Source organism: Ranitomeya imitator, chromosome 3, assembly GCF_032444005.1.
Source record: "Ranitomeya imitator isolate aRanImi1 chromosome 3, aRanImi1.pri, whole genome shotgun sequence".
Classification (NCBI taxonomy): domain Eukaryota; kingdom Metazoa; phylum Chordata; class Amphibia; order Anura; family Dendrobatidae; genus Ranitomeya; species Ranitomeya imitator.
In genome coordinates this window covers 10,897,981-10,919,551 of record NC_091284.1, presented here as the reverse complement: position 1 = coordinate 10,919,551, position 21,571 = coordinate 10,897,981, and the positions used below count along the sequence as shown (strand labels likewise).

Genomic DNA, 21,571 nt, shown 5'->3' with positions numbered 1-21,571 from the left:
TAGACATACACAGATTATATAGGAGATAAGCGGTGCCATTATTATAGACATATACAGATATACAGGAGATAAGCGGTGCCGATATAATAGATGTGTCAGTCTGTCTGCAGTTTGTTGCCATCTTCTCAGGTCTCCATCACTGAGGATTTACAATCCTACACAGTTTTCCATCTCCTGATTACACCGGACTCTGATATTTAGCTTTCTGTGTCTCAGTCACGTGACCGCTGGTTTTCGCTGAGTCACGTTCTCGCAATCACGCTGTTACATTGTATCACTCTCCTTCATGTCCCCGCCCCCTGACGTCAGCGCCCCGCCCCTCCCGTCTTCCTCCATAAAGTCTCCAGTGTTCCGTCCCCGCGCTGTTTCCGCCTTTCTTCAGGCTTTGAGCCGCCGCAGACCCCGGCAGTGGCCGCCACAGTGCAGGACGGGGCCCGGTGTCTCCGCCCGGAGGAGGCCGCAATAACCAGACCTCGTCCGGGGTCTCCTGGGCTCCCTGACAGGGGCTCCGGCTGAAGTTGTGCTCCGGATCCGATAAAGACGAGAGAAGAGAAGAGGAGCCAGACGGCCATAAACCGGGCACAGGTGGAGGGCCAGTGGGGGCTGCAGAGACCCCCCATAGTGTGTGTGTGGGGGGCTCACTGTGGGGTCCCCGTACTGTGTGTGTGTGGAGGTCTTGCTGTAGGGTCCCCCGTACTGTGTGTGTGTGGAGGTCTTGCTGTAGGGTCCCCCGTACTGTGTGTGTGGGGGTCTTGCTGTAGGGTCCCCCGTACTGTGTGGGGGTCTTGCTGTAGGGTCCCCCGTACTGTGTGTGTGGGGGTCTTGCTGTAGGGTCCCCCGTACTGTGTGTGGGGGTCTTGCTGTAGGGTCCCCCGTACTGTGTGTGGAGGTCTTGCTGTAGGGTCCCCCGTACTGTGTGTGGGGGTCTTGCTGTAGGGTCCCCCGTACTGTGTGTGTGTGGGGTCTTGCTGTAGGGTCCCCCGTACTGTGTGTGTGGGGGTCTTGCTGTAGGGTCCCCCGTACTGTGTGTGTGTGGGGGTCTTGCTGTAGGGTCCCCCGTACTGTGTGTGTGGGGGTCTTGCTGTAGGGTCCCCCGTACTGTGTGTGGGGGTCTTGCTGTAGGGTCCCCCGTACTGTGTGTGTGGGGGTCTTGCTGTAGGGTCCCCCGTACTGTGTGTGTGGGGGTCTTGCTGTAGGGTCCCCCGTACTGTGTGTGGGGGTCTTGCTGTAGGGTCCCCCGTACTGTGTGTGGAGGTCTTGCTGTAGGGTCCCCCGTACTGTGTGTGGGGGTCTTGCTGTAGGGTCCCCCGTACTGTGTGTGGGGGTCTTGCTGTAGGGTCCCCCGTACTGTGTGTGTGGGGGTCTTGCTGTAGGGTCCCCCGTACTGTGTGTGGGGGTCTTGCTGTAGGGTCCCCCGTACTGTGTGTGGGGGTCTTGCTGTAGGGTCCCCCGTACTGTGTGTGGGGGTCTTGCTGTAGGGTCCCCCGTACTGTGTGTGTGGGGGTCTTGCTGTAGGGTCCCCCGTACAGTGTGTGTGGGGGTCTTGCTGTAGGGTCCCCCGTACAGTGTGTGTGGGGGTTTTGCTGTAGGGTCCCCCGTACAGTGTGTGTGGGGGTCTTGCTGTAGGGTCCCCCGTACAGTGTGTGTGGGGGTCTTGCTGTAGGGTCCCCCGTACAGTGTGTGTGGGGGTCTTGCTGTAGGGTCCCCCGTACAGTGTGTGTGGGGGTCTTGCTGTAGGGTCCCCCGTACTGTGTGTGTGTGGGGGTCTTGCTGTAGGGTCCCCCGTACTGTGTGTGTGGGGGTCTTGCTGTAGGGTCCCCCGTACTGTGTGTGTGGGGGTCTTGCTGTAGGGTCCCCCGTACTGTGTGTGTGGGGGTCTTGCTGTAGGGTCCCCCGTACTGTGTGTGGGGGTCTTGCTGTAGGGTCCCCCGTACTGTGTGTGTGGGGGTCTTGCTGTAGGGTCCCCCGTACTGTGTGTGTGGGGGTCTTGCTGTAGGGTCCCCCGTACTGTGTGTGGGGGTCTTGCTGTAGGGTCCCCCGTACTGTGTGTGTGGGGGTCTTGCTGTAGGGTCCCCCGTACTGTGTGTGTGGGGGTCTTGCTGTAGGGTCCCCCGTACTGTGTGTGTGTGGGGGTCTTGCTGTAGGGTCCCCCGTACTGTGTGTGTGTGGGGGTCTTGCTGTAGGGTCCCCCGTACTGTGTGTGTGTGGGGGTCTTGCTGTAGGGTCCCCCGTACTGTGTGTGTGTGGGGGTCTTGCTGTAGGGTCCCCCGTACTGTGTGTGTGTGGGGGTCTTGCTGTAGGGTCCCCCGTACTGTGTGTGTGGGGGTCGCTGTAGGGTCCCCCGTACTGTGTGTGTGGGGGTCGCTGTAGGGTCCCCCGTACTGTGTGTGTGGGGGTCGCTGTAGGGTCCCCCGTACTGTGTGTGTGGGGGGCTCGCTGTAGGGTCCCCCGTACTGTGTGTGTGGGGGGCTCGCTGTAGGGTCCCCCGTACTGTGTGTGTGGGGGGCTCACTGTGGGGTCCCCCTTCCCTGCCTGTGCAGCCATGGAGGGCCCGGAGCCGGCTGAGGGGGAGCACGTCCTGAACCTTTACCGCATGGGGCTGGAGAACTTGAGCCTGGAGCAGATTCCAGAGGAGCGGAGGCAAGAGGTTCTGCAGCTGCTTCTTCCTCACAACCGCCTGCTGGTGCTGCCGCCCGCTGTGGCCGCCTTCTCCCAGCTGCACCTCCTGGACATCAGTAATAACGGCCTGGCCTACATTGGGCCCGAGATCCTGGCGCTGACCCAGCTGAAGACCCTGCTGGCCAAGAACAACCGTCTGGACGAGTCCTCTCTGCCCAAGGAGATGGGCACCATGCGGCTGGAGGTGGTCAACTTCAGCGGAAACCAGTTTGAGGAGCTCCCCAGTCAGCTGCTCCAGATGCAGACCCTCAACACTCTGTCCATGGGGGGCAACCGGCTGAAGAGCATCCCGGCCGAGATCGAGAACATCACCAGGTACGGGAGCGTTGGTGTCACCCTGGAGGGCGATCATCTACTGTAGAACTACTACTCCCAGCAACGAGGCTGCAGAGTCCTGGTACTTCTGTGTGATCGGAGCACGTGTGTGAGGATCTGCGCCTGCCATGGTGCCGTCCTCCCACCGCACCAGGTCTCTGCACCTCATGGGGTAGGGGGTGTATTAGTGACACATGTAACTAACTTGTTCACAAACGTTGTCATTGATGGGATTGGAGTCCTGGACCCCAGCGCTGCAAAACTGCAATGCTACCCACTGAGCCACCGTGCTGCCAGATATATATTACATTGCTGCCCTATATACAGGTCCTTCTCAAAAAATTAGCATATAGTGTTAAATTTCATTATTTACCACAATGTAATGATTACAATTAAACTTTCATATATTATAGATTCATTATCCACCAACTGAAATTTGTCAGGTCTTTTATTGTTTTAATACTGATGATTTTGGCATACAACTCCTGATAACCCAAAAAACCTGTCTCAATAAATTAGCATATTTCACCCATCCAATCAAATAAAAGTGTTTTTTAATAACAAACAAAAAAACCAACAAATAATAATGTTCAGTTATGCACTCAATACTTGGTGGGGAATCCTTTGGCAGAAATGACTGCTTCAATGCGGCGTGGCATGGAGGCAATCAGCCTGTGACACTGCTGAGATGTTATGGAGGCCCAGGATGCTTCAATAGCGGCCTTAAGCTCATCCAGAGTGTTGGGTCTTGCGTCTCTCAACTTTCTCTTCACAATATCCCACAGATTCTCTATGGGGTTCAGGTCAGGAGAGTTGGCAGGCCAATTGAGCACAGTAATACCATGGTCAGTAAACCATTTACCAGTGGTTTTGGCACTGTGAGCAGGTGCCAGGTCGTGCTGAAAAATGAAATCTTCATCTCCATAAAGCATTTCAGCCGATGGAAGCATGAAGTGCTCCAAAATCTCCTGATAGCTAGCTGCATTGACCCTGCCCTTGATGAAACACAGTGGACCAACACCAGCAGCTGACATGGCACCCCACACCATCACTGACTGTGGGTACTTGACACTGGACTTCAGGCATTTCCTTCTCCCCAGTCTTCCTCCAGACTCTGGCACCTTGATTTCCGAATGACATGCAAAATTTGCTTTCATCAGAAAAAAGTACTTGGGACCACTTAGCAACAGTCCAGTGCTGCTTCTCTGTAGCCCAGGTCAGGCGCCTCTGCCGCTGTTTATGGTTCAAAAGTGGCTTTACCTGGGGAATGCGGCACCTGTAGCCCATTTCCTGCACACGCCTGTGCACGGTGGCTCTGGATGTTTCCACACCAGACTCAGTCCACTGCTTCCTCAGGTTCCCCAAGGTCTGGAATCGGTCCTTCTCCACAATCTTCCTCAGGGTCCGGTCTCCTCTTCTCGTTGTACAGCGTTTTCTGCCACATTGTTTCCTTCCAACAGACTTACCATTGAGGTGCCTTGATACAGCACTCTGGGAACAGCCTATTTGTTGAGAAATTTCTTTCTGGGTCTTACCCTCTTGCTTGAGGGTGTCAATGATGGCCTTCTTGACATCTGTCAGGTCGCTAGTCTTACCCATGATGGGGGTTTTGAGTAATGAACCAGGCAGGGAGTTTATAAAAGCCTCAGGTATCTTTTGCATGTGTTTAGAGTTAATTAGTTGATTCAGAAGATTAGGGTAATAGGTCGTTTAGAGAACCTTTTCTTGATATGCTAATTTATTGAGACAGGTTTTTTGGGTTATCAGGAGTTGTATGCCAAAATCATCAGTATTAAAACAATAAAAGACCTGACAAATTTCAGTTGGTGGATAATGAATCTATAATATATGAAAGTTTAATTGTAATCATTACATTATGGTAAATAATGAAATTTAACACTATATGCTAATTTTTTGAGAAGGACCTGTATAGTAGTGCTAACCACTGAGCCACCGTGCTGCCAGATATATATTACATTGCTGCCCTATATATATAGTACAGTGCTAACCACTGAGCCACCATGCTGCCAGATATAGTGCTAGCCACTGTGCTGCCCTGTGTAGTGCTTCCCACTGAGCCACTGTGCCACCCTTTGTATAGTAGTGCTAACCACTGAGCCACCGTGCTGCCTTATATATAGTACAGTGCTAACCACTGAGCTACCATGCTGCCCTATATATAGTACAGTGCTAACCACTGAGCCACCGTGCTGCCTTATATATAGTGCTAACCACTGAGCCACTGTGCTGCCCTTTGTATAGTATAGTGCTAACCACTGAGCCTCTGCTGCTATGTTCAGTGCTAACTAATAAGCCACCATTCTGCTGTATGTATAGTAGACATAACCACTGAGCCTCTGTGCTTCCCTATTTATTGTAGACCTAGACCCTGTGCTGCCCTATATATAGTACACCCCTAACCACTGAGCCAAAATGCTGCCATATATATTTAGTACAGTCCCTGGTCCATGTGCGTCCCCACATACAGTGCAGTGCTGACCACTGAGCCACCGGGCTGCTAACAACTGAGGGGGTTCTATGAATTTCCCATCCACTATTCATGACACTGCTGCCCCGAGGACTGAGCCAACCCCAACCCCCCCCCCCCCCCCTGCCAGAGACCCTGCCACCCCCCACTGGCCCCCACAGGGTCCTGCAGGCTCTGTGCCTTGTCCTCACTGCCATGTAGGGTCCTACAGGCTCTGCCTCCTCCTCGCTGTTCCTGCTGCGCAGGGTCCTGCAGGCTCTGTGCCTCGTCCTCACTGTTCCCGCTGCGCAGGGTCCTGCAGGCTCTGTGCCTTGTCCTCACTGTTCCCGCTGCGTAGGGTCCTGCAGGCTCTGCCTCGTCCTCACTGTTCCCGCTGTGCAGGGTCCTGCAGGCTCTAGGCCTCGTCCTCACTGTTCCCGTTGCGCAGGGTCCTGCAGGCTCTGTGCCTCGTCCTCGCTGTTCCCGCTGCGCAGGGTCCTGCAGGCTCTGTGCCTTGTCCTCACTGCCATGTAGGGTCCTGCAGGCTCTGCCTCCTCCTCACTGTTCCTGCTGCGCAGGGTCCTGCAGGCTCTGTGCCTCGTCCTCACTGTTCCCGCTGCGCAGGGTCCTGCAGGCTCTGTGCCTCGTCCTCACTGTTCCCATTGCGTAGGGTCCTGCAGGCTCTGTGCCTCGTCCTCACTGTTCCTGCTGCGCAGGGTCCTGCAGGCTCTGTGCCTCGTCCTCACTGTTCCTGCTGCGCAGAATCCTGCAGGCTCTGTGCCTTGTCCTCACTGCCGCGTAGGGTCCTGCAGGCTCTGCCTCGTCCTCACTGTTCCCGTTGCGCAGGGTCCTGCAGGCTCTGTGCCTCGTCCTCACTGTTCCCGCTGCGCAGGGTCCTGCAGGCTCTGCCTCGTCCTCACTGTTCCCGTTGCGCAGGGTCCTGCAGGCTCTGTGCCTCGTCCTCACTGTTCCCGCTGCGCAGGGTCCTGCAGGCTCTGTGCCTTGTCCTCACTGCCATGTAGGGTCCTGCAGGCTCTGCCTCGTCCTCACTGTTCCTGCTGCGCAGGGTCCTGCAGGCTCTGTGCCTCGTCCTCACTGTTCCTGCTGCGCAGAATCCTGCAGGCTCTGTGCCTTGTCCTCACTGCCGCGTAGGGTCCTGCAGGCTCTGCCTCGTCCTCACTGTTCCCGTTGCGCAGGGTCCTGCAGGCTCTGTGCCTCGTCCTCACTGTTCCCGCTGCGCAGGGTCCTGCAGGCTCTGCCTCGTCCTCACTGTTCCCGCTGCGCAGGGTCCTGCAGGCTCTGCCTCGTCCTCACTGTTCCCGTTGCGCAGGGTCCTGCAGGCTCTGTGCCTCGTCCTCACTGTTCCCGCTGCGCAGGGTCCTGCAGGCTCTGTGCCTTGTCCTCACTGCCATGTAGGGTCCTGCAGGCTCTGCCTCGTCCTCACTGTTCCTGCTGCGCAGGGTCCTGCAGGCTCTGTGCCTCGTCCTCACTGTTCCTGCTGCGCAGGGTCCTGCAGGCTCTGTGCCTCGTCCTCACTGTTCCCGCTCCGTAGGGTCCTGCAGGCTCTGCCTCGTCCTCACTGTTCCCGTTGCGCAGGGTCCTGCAGGCTCTGTGCCTCGTCCTCACTGTTCCCGCTGCGCAGGGTCCTGCAGGCTCTGCCTCGTCCTCACTGTTCCCGTTGCGCAGGGTCCTGCAGGCTCTGTGCCTCGTCCTCACTGTTCCCGCTGCGCAGGGTCCTGCAGGCTCTGTGCCTTGTCCTCACTGCCATGTAGGGTCCTGCAGGCTCTGCCTCGTCCTCACTGTTCCTGCTGCGCAGGGTCCTGCAGGCTCTGTGCCTCGTCCTCACTGTTCCTGCTGCGCAGAATCCTGCAGGCTCTGTGCCTTGTCCTCACTGCCGCGTAGGGTCCTGCAGGCTCTGCCTCGTCCTCACTGTTCCCGTTGCGCAGGGTCCTGCAGGCTCTGTGCCTCGTCCTCACTGTTCCCGCTGCGCAGGGTCCTGCAGGCTCTGCCTCGTCCTCACTGTTCCCATTGCGCAGGGTCCTGCAGGCTCTGTGCCTCGTCCTCACTGTTCCCGCTGCGCAGGGTCCTGCAGGCTCTGTGCCTTGTCCTCACTGCCATGTAGGGTCCTGCAGGCTCTGCCTCGTCCTCACTGTTCCTGCTGCGCAGGGTCCTGCAGGCTCTGTGCCTCGTCCTCACTGTTCCTGCTGCGCAGGGTCCTGCAGGCTCTGTGCCTCGTCCTCACTGTTCCCGCTCCGTAGGGTCCTGCAGGCTCTGTGCCTTGTCCTCACTGCCGCGTAGGGTCCTGCAGGCTCTGCCTCGTCCTCACTGTTCCTGTTGCGCAGGGTCCTGCAGGCTCTGTGCCTCGTCCTCACTGTTCCTGCTGCGCAGGGTCCTGCAGGCTCTGTGCCTCGTCCTCACTGTTCCTGCTGCGTAGGGTCCTGCAGGCTCTGCCTCGTCCTCACTGTTCCTGCTGCGTAGGGTCCTGCAGGCTCTGCCTCGTCCTCACTGTTCCTGCTGCGCAGGGTCCTGCAGGCTCTGTGCCTCGTCCTCACTGTTCCTGCTGCGTAGGGTCCTGCAGGCTCTGCCTCGTCCTCACTGTTCCCGTTGCGCAGGGTCCTGCAGGCTCTGTGCCTCGTCCTCACTGTTCCTGCTGCGCAGGGTCCTGCAGGCTCTGTGCCTCGTCCTCGCTGTTCCCGCCGCGCAGGGTCCTGCAGGCTCTGCTGTTGGTGCCCCATTCCTGTCCTGCGAGGTACAGAGGGGTGCGTTCCTGTACACTGTCCTATAAAGTGACGACTTGTATCTGCTCCTGTGGTACCGGTGACCACCTCCTGGGGGCGCCCTTCACCTATCTGTGACTTCCTGTGACGCCTGCAGTGTGTGGAATGTGCTGTATCTGGCTTCCAGGAATATAATCTGCAGACGTTCCTGGAATGGGTTAATACGTGGCGCCCCGCCCCCGCCAGGTGCTGATTCCAGGTTCATGGGGTCCAAAGTAAAGTGTGTGCAAAGGTGACGGCAGCGGTGGCTCCTCCGGAGCAGCGATCACTGATACATTGTATCTCCCTCCAGGTGATACAATGTAACAATCTCCCGCTGACATTTTCGGGGTCCTCGCTGCCGATCTTGTGCTTATTGGGGGCAGGTGGCGATTTATTATGGAGGGTAGGCAGACTCGGTTACGTCAGTACTACTGACCGGATAGAAATTATTTGCCCCCCTCCAGGTGTCGCCATCTTTGCTGCACTGAATTGTTGTCTGATAATAAACTGCATAATAGTAAAAGGTGAAGGCGAAAATAAGTTCCCCCTTGTGCCAGCCCCCTTGTGCCAGCCCCCTTGTGCCAGTCACCTGTATATTTGGGGGGTGCCGGGCTTCGTACATGTGGGGGCCTCATCCGTTCTCTGTTGCTTTTGCAGCCTGGAGTTCCTGTACCTGGGCGGGAATCTAATCTCCTACATCCCCCCGGAGCTGGCCCACCTGCCGCACCTGAGCTGCCTGGTGCTGTGTGACAACCGGATCCAGAGCGTCCCCCCGCAGCTGGCGCAGTGAGTACAGGGGAATATGGGGGGTCGAAGTGTCCGTACATCTGTGCTTGGGTCCCAGGTTGTAGCACCCGTCTCTTCCTGCTGGTGGCGCAGTCTGTAGGACGTTGCCCCTTGGATCCCGGTCAGACGCCTCTCCCCCAGCCAATCCGGGTCTCACACTTTGCTCTGACGAGGGGCAGTACCCCGAAACAGTCTGCAAACTGAGGTTCTGGTTTGGCTTCTATCCTGAGTCATGTGACGAGGCTCGTTAAAGGGTCGATTGTGACTGACGATTGTTGCTTCCAGTAGGTGGCACTAGAGTCCTGAATGTGCGTGTTGTTTGCAGGTTACACTCGCTGCGGTCGCTCAGCCTCCACAACAACCTCCTCACCTACCTGCCCCGCGAGATCCTGAGCCTCATTCGCCTGCAGGAGCTGAGTCTGCGCGGGAATCCCCTGGTGGTGAGATTTGTCAGGGACCTGACCTACATGCCGCCCACGTTACTGGAGCTGGCCGGGCGCACCATCAAGAGCCGCGGCATCCCCTACAATCCATGGGAGCTGCCCGAGAACCTGCTGAGATACCTCGACCTGGCGAGCAAGTGTCCGAACCCCAAGTGCGGAGGTGAGAACCGCACAAATAATCTCCTCCACTGCCTGTGCATAGAGGTGTACAGAGAACTGCAGCAGAATAGTGAGTGCAGCTCTGGGGTATAATACAGGAGGTAACTCAGGATCAGTAATGTAATGTATGTACACAGTGACTGCACCAGCAGAATAGTGAGTGCAGCTCTGGTGTATAATACAGAATGTAACTCAGGATCAGTAATGTAATGTATGTACACAGTGACTGCACCAGCAGAATAGTGAGTGCAGCTCTGGGGTATAATACAGGAGGTAACTCAGGATCAGTAATGTAATGTATGTACACAGTGACTGCACCAGCAGAATAGTGAGTGCAGCTCTGGGGTATAATACAGGAGGTAACTCAGGATCAGTAATGTATGTAAACAGTGACTGCACCAGCAGAATAGTGAGTGCAGCTCTGGAGTATAATACAGGATGTAACTCAGGATCAGTAATGTATGCACACAGTGACTGCACCAGCAGAATAGTGAGTGCAGCTCTGGGGTATAATACAGGGTGTAACTCAGGATCAGTAATGTATGTACACAGTGACTGCACCAGCAGAATAGTGAGTGCAGCTCTGGGGTATAATACAGGGTGTAACTCAGGATCAGTAATGTAATGTATGTACACAGTGACTGCACCAGCAGAATAGTGATTGCAGCTCTGGAGTAGAATACAGGATGTAACTCGGGATCAGTAATGTAATGTATGTACACAGTGACTGCACCAGCAGAATAGTGAGTGCAGCTCTGGGGTATAATACAGGATGTAACTCAGGACCAGTAATGTAATGTATGTACACAGTGACTGCACCTGCAGAATAGTGAGTGCAGCTCTGGGGTAGAATACAGGATGTAACTCAGGATCAGTAATGTATGTACACAGTGACTGCACCAGCAGAATAGTGATTGCAGCTCTGGAGTAGAATACAGGATGTAACTCGGGATCAGTAATGTAATGTATGTACACAGTGACTGCACAGCAGAATAGTGAGTGCAGCTCTGGGGTATAATACAGGAGGTAACTCAGGATCAGTAATGTATGTACACAGTGACTGCACCTGCAGAATAGTGAGTGCAGCTCTGGGGTATAATACAGGATGTAACTCAGGATCAGTAATGTAATGTATGTACACAGTGACTGTACCAGCAGAATAGTGAGTGCAGCTCTGGAGTATAATACAGGATGTAACTCAGGACCAGTAATGTAATGTATGTACACAGTGACTGCACCAGCAGAATAGTGAGTGCAGCTCTGGGGTATAATACAGGATGTAACTCAGGACCAGTAAAGTAATGTATGTACACAGTGACTGCACCAGCAGAATAGTGAGTGCAGCTCTGGAGTATAATACAGGATGTAACTCAGGATCAGTAATGTATGTACACAGTGACTGCACCAGCAGAATAGTGAGTGCAGCTCTGGAGTATAATACAGGATGTAACTCGGGATCAGTAATGTAATGTATGTACACAGTGACTGCACCAGCAGAATAGGGAGCACAGCTCTGGAGTATAATACAGGATGTAACTCAGTATCAGTAATGTAATGTATGTACACAGTGACTGCACCAGCAGAATAGTGAGTGCAGCTCTGGGGTATAATACAGGATGTAACTCAGGATCAGTAATGTAATGTATGTACACAGTGACTGCACCAGCAGAATAGTGAGTGCAGCTCTGGGGTATAATACAGGAGGTAACTCAGGATCAGTAATGTATGTACACAGTGACTGCACCAGCAGAATAGTGAGTGCAGCTCTGGAGTATAATACAAGATGTAACTCAAGATCAGTAATGTAATGTATGTACACAGTGACTGTACCAGCAGAATAGTGAGTGCAGCTCTGGAGTATAATACAAGATGTAACTCAAGATCAGTAATGTAATGTATGTACACAGTGACTGCACCAGCAGAATAGTGAGCGCAGCTCTGGTATATAATACAGGAGGTAACTCAGGATCAGTAATGTATGTACACAGTGACTGCACCAGCAGAATAGTGAGTGCAGCTCTGGTATATAAAACAGGAGGTAACTCAGGATCAGTAATGTATGTACACAGTGACTGCACCAGCAGAATAGTGAGTGCAGCTCTGGAGGATAATACAGGATGTAACTCAGGATCAGTAATGTAATGTATGTACACAGTGATTGCACCAGCAGAATAGTGAGTGCAACTCTGGAGTATAATACAGGGTGTAACTCAGGATCAGTAATGTATGTACACAGTGACTGCACCAGCAGAATAGTGATTGCAGCTCTGGAGTAGAATACAGGATGTAACTCGGGATCAGTAATGTATGTACACAGTGACTGCACAGCAGAATAGTGAGTGCAGCTCTGGGGTATAATACAGGAGGTAACTCAGGATCAGTAATGTAATGTATGTACACAGTGACTGCACCAGCAGAATAGTGAGTGCAGCTCTGGGGTATAATACAGGAGGTAACTCAGGATCAGTAATGTAATGTACAGTATGTACACAGTGACTGCACCAGCAGAATAGTGAGTGCAGCTCTGGAGTATAATACAGGATGTAACTCAGGATCAGTAATGTATGTACACAGTGACTGCACCAGCAGAATAGTGACTGCAGCTCTGGAGTGTAATACAGGATGTAACTCAGGATCAGTAATGTAATGTATGTACACAGTGACTGCACCAGCAGAATAGTGAGTGCAGCTCTGGGGTATAATACAGGATGTTACTCAGGATCAGTAATGTAATGTATGTACACAGTGACTGCACCAGCAGAATAGTGAGTGCAGCTCTTGAGTATAATACAGGATGTAACTCAGGATCAGTAATGTAATGTACAGTATGTACACAGTGACTGCACCAGCAGAATAGTGAGTGCAGCTCTGGAGTATAATACAGGATGTAACTCAGGATCAGTAATGTAATGTATGTAGACAGTGACTGCACCAGCAGAATAGTGAGTGCAGCTCTGGAGTATAATACAGGATGTAACTCAGGACCAGTAATGTACAGTATGTACACAGTGACTGCACCAGCAGAATAGTGAGTGCAGCTCTGGGGTATAATACAGGATGTAACTCAGGATCAGTAATGTAATGTACAGTATGTACACAGTGACTGCACCAGCAGAATAGTGAGTGCAGCTCTGGAGTATAATACAGGATGTAACTCAGGATCAGTAATGTAATGTATGTACACAGTGACTGCACCAGCAGAATAGTGAGTGCAGCTCTGGGGTATAATACAGGATGTAACTCAGGATCAGTAATGTAATGTATGTACACAGTGACTGCACCTGCAGAATAGTGAGTGCAGCTCTGGGGTATAATACAGGATGTAACTCAGGATCAGTAATGTAATGTATGTACACAGTGACTGCACCAGCAGAATAGTGAGTGCAGCTCTGGAGTATAATACAGGAGGTAACTCAGGATCAGTAATGTAATGTATGTACACAGTGACTGCACCAGCAGAATAGTGAGTGCAGCTCTGGGGTATAATACAGGATGTAACTCAGGATCAGTAATGTAATGTACAGTATGTACACAGTGACTGCACCAGCAGAATAGTGAGTGCAGCTCTGGAGTATAATACAGGAGGTAACTCAGGATCAGTAATGTAATGTATGTACACAGTGACTGCACCAGCAGAATAGTGAGTGCAGCTCTGGAGTATAATACAGGATGTAACTCACGATCAGTAATGTAATGTATGTACACAGTGACTGCACCAGCAGAATAGTGAGTGCAGCTCTGGAGTATAATACAGGCTGTAACTCAGGATCAGTAATGTAATGTATGTACACAGTGACTGCACCAGCAGAATAGTGAGTGCAGCTCTGGAGTATAATACAGGATGTAACTCAGGATCAGTAATGTAATGTATGTACACAGTGACTGCACCAGCAGAATAGTGAGTGCAGCTCTGGAGTATAATACAGGAGGTAACTCAGGATCAGTAATGTAATGTATGTACACAGTGACTGCACCAGCAGAATAGTGAGTGCAGCTCTGGAGGTCCTGACTAACCCTCTCCCTAATGTCTTCCCTCCCTCTCTCAGGCGTGTACTTTGACAGCTGCGTGCGTCACATTAAGTTTGTGGACTTCTGTGGGAAGTACCGGCTGCCGCTGATGCATTACCTCTGCTCCCCGGAGTGCTCGTCTCCCTGCAGTTCTGTGTCCTCGCAGAGTGAGTCGGACTCGGAGGATGAGGCGAGTGTCGCTGCCCGCCGGATGCAGAAAGTGCTTCTGGGCTGAACTTCTTCCCTGGACTTGTATCTGAAGCTTCCGTGGATCGGTGGCCGGTTTCTTCCGTCACCCGCTGGTCCCGTCGGTGTGAGTGCGCCAGGTCCCGGTCGCGGTGTCGTGTGCCGCCATTGCTTCTTCACCTCTGTGGTCTCTGGACCCTGGCGCTGTACTGGAGCCGTTTACCGTGGCGGCCCTCTTGGGACCTGTGCGGCAGCAGTCACATCCGGACGTCTTGTAGTGATCATTGTGATCTGTCAGGATCTTCTAGCACTTTATCCGGACATTGGAGATGGACCATGACGGCTGACTACAAGTCCCAGCATGCCCTGACCCATCGACGTTGTGCCTGTCTGTGCGGCGGGGCCTGAAGTTACAGCATGGATGGAGTGATGTCAGGGGTCCGGGGCACCCTCCACATGGGGGTCCTCCAGTTCTGCTGCCTCTCGGCTGTGCGTAGAGCGCCTGCCATGATGGAGGGGTGCGCTGCGCCTCCCAGAAGTCCAGTGTGACAAGGTCCTCCGTGGCAGTCGGCTGTGGGTGAGGCTGGGGACCGCTCCGCAGAGACCCCAAAGTATTAGTCATGGCCTTAGTATTATCTGCAGCCTTAAAGGGCCATGCCTCATTAATGACACGTGCCGGGGGGGTCAGCCTGAGTATGGGCGGGTGGTAATGTGTACGACCCACCTCTCCATCTGCTGATCGCTGCCCTATATGAGCGAACAGACCCAAATCTGCCGGGGGTCTCGCACGTTGTTTGCCCCCTTTTCCTGCTGCTGCCCTCTGCAGGCGATCCGCGGCATTACAACCAGTGTTATCCATCGTCCCGGTCTCAGATCTCAAAGAAATGTGATTGTTTTACTAATCCGCAACAGGAATAAAGTTTGTAGATTTTGACCTGTGGTCTGAAGACCCCGTGACTGAGAGGCTGCCACAATCGTGCCTGCTGTCTGTGCCGTCCCTGCTGCCACCCCCGCTCCGCGCTCAGCAGTGGCCGCGCCGGCTGATGACAGGACGGATCGTCACTTCATCTCTGGGATTAAACAGAACAATAAGTCAAAGGAGAAAACACTCGTCACCCACACGTCACACAGGCCTGTCCTGCTCACTGCTGGGGGTTTGTTACAATGTGTTGAGAGAAATCCTCTGCCAGACACCCACCCAGCATGGTACATTGCCTGCCCTGATACATTGTAACAAACTGAGGCCAAAAAAGAACTGTGCTGCTGTAACTCAGAGGGTCAACTGTAACAACACCTCAGCTGTGAGGACTGGGGCTCAGCACGTTCTTAACCGTGCAGGATCGTCTGATGTTATTACACTCTGCAGCCAGGAGATGGCGCTCTGTTACTGTGACCCCTAAAATCACATCCACATAAGGAGGAGGCCGGTGCCTCCAAATTCAGGAGGAAGGGGGACAGAGAGGTCTAGAGAAGGGGGACAGAGAGGTCTAGAGAAGGGGGACAGAGAGGTCTAGAGAAGGGGGACAGAGAGGTCTAGAGAAGGGGGGAGGGCAGAGAGGTCTAGAGAAGGGACAGAGAGGTCTAGAGAAGGGGGACAGAGAGGTCTAGAGAAGGGGGACAGAGAGGTCTAGAGAAGGGGGGAGGGCAGAGAGGTCTAGAGAAGGGGGGAGGGCAGAGAGGTCTGGGAGGGGACAGAGTTGTTTGGGATGACGAGGTCTGGCAGTATCTTCGTCCTCATGTGAAGAAGACTCGGTCACAGGTAGAAAGGAGCTGTCACAGCAGCGACGTACATCGCTTTCCCAATTATTGCACAAAAGTAATTTTCCTGGACGCAGATGATTGTTATAAAGTCCAATCATCGACTGTTAGAGGAAAAATCACATGTAAAGCGCCATGGAATAAACAGCACTATAATAATTGTACAAATATCCCAATGAGCAGGATTTATTCCAAAGCTTAAAAAAAACGAATTCAGCAAGTTCTTCTGCAGAATGAGGGTCCGGACGTCATCCAGGTTGTGCAGATGTGTGGGATCTCCAGATGTCACATCACTGACCCCAGAAACCTCCGTACAGGCCGAGTCTGACACATCGCAGCTTCCGGAAGAAGAGATCGATCTCCACGAGTGATCGCCGAGGAATATAGTCACTTATCAACAAGACACCGAAAGAGAAACATGGCGGTAATGTAAACAACAAGCCGCCGAGTGTGAATAAGGCCTACGGTGACTTACCTCAGTCAGACGAGTTAAGACATAGTGCCCGGTGTATGTCTGAGGGCGACGTATATAGACACAGTGCCCGGTATATGTCTGAGGGCGACGTATATAGACACAGCGCCCGCTGTATGTCTGAGGGCGACTTATGTAGACACAGTGCCCGGTATATGTCTGAGGGCGACGTATATAGACACAGTGCCCGGTATATGTCTGAGGGCGACTTATGTAGACACAGTGCCCGGTGTATGTCTGAGGGCGACGTATATAGACACAGTGCCCGGTATATGTCTGAGGACGACGTCTACAGACACAGTGCCCGGTATATGTCTGAGGGCGACTTATATAGACACAGTGCCCGGTATATGTCTGAGGGCGACTTATGTAGACACAGTGCCCGGTATATGTCTGAGGGCGACGTATATAGACACAGTGCCCGGTATATGTCTGAGGGCGACGTATATAGACACAGTGCCCGGTATATGTCTGAGGACGACGTATATAGACACCGTGTCCCGTATATGTCTGAGGGCGACGTATATAGACACAGTGCCCGGTATATGTCTGAGGACGACGTATATAGACACCGTGTCCCGTATATGTCTGAGGGCGACGTATATAGACACAGTGCCCGGTATATGTCTGAGGACGACGTCTACAGACACAGTGCCCGGTATATGTCTGAGGGCGACGTATATAGACACAGCGCCCGGTATATGTCTGAGGGCGACGTATATAGACAGCACCCGGTATATGTCTGAGGGCGACGTATATAGACAGCACCCGGTATATGTCTGAGGGCGACGTATATAGACACAGTGACCGGTATATGTCTGAGGGCGACGTATATAGACACAGTGCCCGGTATATGTCTGAGGGCGACGTATATAGACACAGTGACCGGTATATGTCTGAGGGCGACGTATATAGACACAGTGACCGGTGTATGTCTGAGGGCGACGTATATAGACACAGTGCCCGGTGTATGTCTGAGGGCGACGTATATAGACACAGTGCCCGGTATATGTCTGAGGGCGACGTATATAGACACAGTGCCCGGTATATGTCTGAGGGCGACGTATATAGACACAGTGCCCGGTATATGTCTGAGGGCGACGTATATAGACACAGTGCCCGGTATATGTCTGAGGGCGACGTATATAGACACAGTGCCCGGTATATGTCTGAGGGCGACGTATATAGACACAGTGCCCGGTATATGTCTGAGGGCGACGTATATAGACACAGTGCCCGGTATATGTCTGAGGGCGACGTATATAGACACAGTGCCCGGTATATGTCTGAGGGCGACGTATATAGACACAGTGCCCGGTATATGTCTGAGGACGACGTATATAGACACAGTGCCCGGTATATGTCTGAGGGCGACGTATATAGACACAGTGCCCGGTATATGTCTGAGGACGACGTATATAGACACAGTGCCCGGTATATGTCTGAGGGCGACGTATACAGACACAGCGCCCGGTGTATGATTCAAGATTCAAAGAAGCTTTATTGTCAGGACCAAACACACATCAGTTTTGCCAAAGCAAGTGTATAAAGGCAATAGGGATAGGGACTGTGGGGATGTTAGGAGCTGTAGGGAAGGTGGATGGGGGCAGATCCAGGGTGGGGGCTATAGTCCATGGCATAGGGGAGGTGGATGGGGGCAGATCCATTGTGGGGGCTATAGTCCATGGCATAGGGGAGGTGGATGGGGCAGATCCATTGTGGGGGCTATAGTCCATGGCATAGGGGAGGTGGATGGGGGCATATCCATTGTGGGGGGCTATAGTCCATGGCATGGGGGAGGTGGATGGGGAAGATCCAGGGTGGGGGCTATAGTCCATGGCATAGGGGAGGTGGATGGGGCAGATCCATTGTGGGGGCTATAGTCCATGGCATGGGGGAGGTGGATGGGGCAGATCCAGGGTGGGGGCTATAGTCCATGGCATAGGGGAGGTGGATGGGGCAGATCCATTGTGGGGGGCTATAGTCCATGGCATAGGGGAGGTGGATGGGGGCAGATCGAGGGTGGGGGCTATAGTCCATGGCATAGGGGAGGTGGATGGGGCAGATCCAGGGTAGGGGCTATAGTCCATGGCATAGGGGAGGTGGATGGGGCAGATCCAGGGTAGGGGCTATAGTCCATGGCATAGGGGAGGTGGATGGGGCAGATCCAGGGTAGGGGCTATAGTCCATGGCATGGGGGAGGTGGATGGGGCAGATCCAGGGTGGGGGCTATAGTCCATGGCATAGGGGAGGTGGATGGGGCAGATCCATTGTGGGGGCTATAGTCCATGGCATAGGGGAGGTGGATGGGGGCATATCCATTGTGGGGGGCTATAGTCCATGGCATGGGGGAGGTGGATGGGGCAGATCCAGGGTGGGGGCTATAGTCCATGGCATAGGGGAGGTGGATGGGGCAGATCCATTGTGGGGGCTATAGTCCATGGCATAGGGGAGGTGGATGGGGCAGATCCAGGGTGGGGGCTATAGTCCATGGCATAGGGGAGGTGGATGGGGCAGATCCATTGTGGGGGGCTATAGTCCATGGCATAGGGGAGGTGGATGGGGGCAGATCCATTGTGGGGGCTATAGTCCATGGCATAGGGGAGGTGGATGGGGGCAGATCCATTGTGGGGGCTATAGTCCATGGCATAGGGGAGGTGGATGGGGCAGATCCATTGTGGGGGCTATAGTCCATGGCATAGGGGAGGTGGATGGGGCAGATCCATTGTGGGGGCTATAGTCCATGGCATAGGGGAGGTGGATGGGGCAGATCCATTGTGGGGGCTATAGTCCATGGCATAGGGGAGGTGGATGGGGCAGATCCAGGTTGGGGGCTATAGTCCATGGCATAGGGGAGGTGGATGGGGCAGGTTCAGGTTGGGGGCTATAGTCCATGGCATAGGGGAGGTGGATGGGGCAGATCCAGGGTAGGGGCTATAGTCCATGGCATAGGGGAGGTGGATGGGGGCAGATCCATTGTGGGGGCTATAGTCCATGGCATAGGGGAGGTGGATGGGGGCAGATCCATTTTGGGGGTTATAGTCCATGGCATAGGGGAGGTGGATGGGGCAGATCCAGGTTGGGGGCTATAGTCCATGGCATAGGGGAGGTGGATGGGGCAGATCCAGGTTGGGGGCTATAGTCCATGGCATCATAGTTCTCTTTCTCGCAGTCTATGACATTCGCTCACATACCGCGCTGCTATCTCCACTGCTCTCTCTTCTTCTCCCAGCAGGATATATGTTTTCTCTTCCTCCTTCATGGTGATGAAGTCTGGGAAGAGATGTGAGAGTCTCCTGAAGTGAGTGTCCCTCACTGCTGAGTATTTGGAGCAGTGTAGCAGGAAGTGGGTTTCGTCCTCTATGGCCTCCTGGTCACAGTGTTGGCACAGTCTTTCCTCCCTGGGCTTGTAGCTCTGCCTGTGTCGGCCACATTCGATGGCCAGACTGTGGGCACTGAGTCTATATCGGCTCAGGATCTGGCGGTCTCTGGGGTCCGGGAGTTTCTCCAGATATGGGGCCAGTCTGTAGTCTCTCTGTAGGCTCCGGTACATGGTCAGTTTCTGTGAGCTGATGATATCATTCTTCCAGTCACTGACATACCTCTCCTGGCCTTCATCTGCCATCTTCCTGATTCCGGCTTTTGTCAGGTTGTTGTGATTGGTGTTCTGCTCCGGTTGGGTTTGGCTGGGCTGTTCCGGGGGTTCTGGTTTTTCTGTTTCACCTTCATGTATCAGGGCTTTATGGTGATGGGAGCTTGGATTGCTCCTATGCAGGTGAGCCCGGAATGACAGCGCCCTCTTTAGAACTGTCAGGTGTAGAGGGAATCTGCCCAGCTCGGCCCGACAAGCACTGTTGGAGGTGCTCCGATGGACCTGGAGAAGGTGCTTGCAGAATTCCAGGTGGAATATTTCTGTTGGACTGGAATCCCACTTTGACCAGTCTGGGTAGGTGTGAGGACCCCAGACTTCGCTGCCATACAGGAGGATTGGGGCGATGATGGAGTCGAAGATTTTTAGCCAGACCCTCACTGGTGGCTTCAGATGGTAGAGTGTCCTTCGGATGGCATAGAAGGTTTTGCAGGCCTTGTCTTTCAGGGTCTCTATGGCTTGTTTGAAGTTCCCTGACCGGTGAATCTCTAGGCCCAGGTAGGTATATTTGTCCATTCCTGTGAGGTCGCAGATGTTGAGGATAAATGATGGGTGTTGGTCTGATCTTCTCTTTCTCCTCTGGAACACCATGGTGTTGGTTTTCTTTAGGTTGACCGGTAGGGCCCAGGTGGAGCTGAATTTCTCTAGGATTTTCAGGTTGTCCTGGAGGCCTTTCTCGGTTGGTGACAGCAGCAGCAGGTCATCTGCATACAGCAGGAATTTCACCTGGGCGTCGTGGAGGGTGAGACCTGGTGCTGAGGAGGATTCCAGGGCGGTAGCCAGCTCGTTGATGTAGATGTTGAAGAGCGTTGGACTTAGGCTGCAGCCTTGTCTGACTCCGCGGCTCTGCTGGAAATAAGCCGTTCTTTTGCCGTTCACACTCACGCTGCAGCGGTTCTCGGTGTAGGAGCTTTTGATGACATCGTAGGTCTTTCCTCCTATTCCACTCTCCAGCAGTTTCAGGAATAAGCCCGGGTGCCACACTGAATCAAAGGCCTTTTTAAAGTCCACAAAGCAGGCGTATATCTTCCCATTCTTTGTATTGTAGACGTGTCTCTGAATGAGGCTGTGCAGAGTATAGATGTGGTCAGTGGTGCGGTGGTTCGGCATGAACCCTGCTTGGCTCTTGCTGAGGACGTTGTGCTCTGTGAGGAAGGTGAGGATCCTCTTGTTCAGGATACTGTTGAACAGTTTTCCCAGGTTGCTGCTGACGCATATGCCTCTGTAGTTGGCTGGGTCATACCTGTCCCCACTCTTGTGGATGGGTGTGATGAGGCCTTGGTTCCAGGTACGAGGGAAGTAGCCGGCACTCAGTACAATATTGAAGAGTTTAACCATTGCAGCCTGTATTTCTGGTGGGCTGTACTTCAGCATTTCTGGTAGGATTCCATCTAGGCCACCGGCTTTTCTACATCTTATGGAGGAGAGTCTCTCGGTTACTTCCTGTAGAGTTATAGGTGTATCCACCGGGTTTTGGAAGTTTTTGATTTTTTCCTCCATTGCTTTTAGTTTCGCCATTATGTTTTCCTGTTCTTGGCTTAGTCCTTCCTTTGGAATGTCTTTATAGAGGTCTCTGAAGTATTGGAGCCAGAGGTTGCCATTTTGGATATGGTTGTTGTTTTTCTTGTCTTTGGTGCCCATGTGGTTCCATAGTTCCCAGAAGGAGTTGTCTTGGAGGGCGTCTTGGAGTTGATTGAGCTTGGTAGAGATGTAACTCTGCTTCTTCCTCTTGAGGATGGTTTTGTACTGCTTTTGTATGGAGTCATAGGCTTCCCTCAGACCCAGGTGGTTGGGGTCTCTGTGTTTCTTGTTGGAGGCTGTTCTCAGGGTCTTCCGTACAGCTTTACATTCTCTGTCAAACCAGCCATTGACCTGTGTTTCTTTTGGTCT

At 53.3% G+C, this 21,571-nt stretch overlaps 1 protein-coding gene across 1 annotated transcript; it reads left to right on the top strand.

The window, feature by feature from the left end:
* Positions 1 to 1,451: 1,451 nt before the first annotated feature.
* On the top strand, positions 1,452 to 14,736 carry LRRC58 (leucine rich repeat containing 58). The gene is made up of 4 exons (XM_069760478.1): positions 1,452 to 2,994; positions 8,878 to 9,006; positions 9,332 to 9,609; positions 13,655 to 14,736. Exons 1-4 carry the CDS (start codon positions 2,543 to 2,545, stop codon positions 13,849 to 13,851), a joined length of 1,056 nt encoding a protein of 351 aa, XP_069616579.1. The 5' UTR covers positions 1,452 to 2,542; the 3' UTR covers positions 13,852 to 14,736.
* The last annotated feature ends 6,835 nt before the right edge of the window (positions 14,737 to 21,571 follow it).

What these genes read in the sequence shown, in the direction of transcription:
- LRRC58 (XM_069760478.1), top strand. Translation starts at nt 2,543, where the DNA reads ATGGAGGGCCCGGAGCCGGCTGAGGGGGAGCACGTCCTGAACCTTTAC. An exon ending in GTCCCCCCGCAGCTGGCGCA is followed by an intron (nt 9,007 to 9,331) that starts GTGAGTACAGGG and finishes TGTTGTTTGCAG; the next exon opens with GTTACACTCGCTGCGGTCGC. An exon ending in TCCGAACCCCAAGTGCGGAG is followed by an intron (nt 9,610 to 13,654) that starts GTGAGAACCGCA and finishes TCCCTCTCTCAG; the next exon opens with GCGTGTACTTTGACAGCTGC.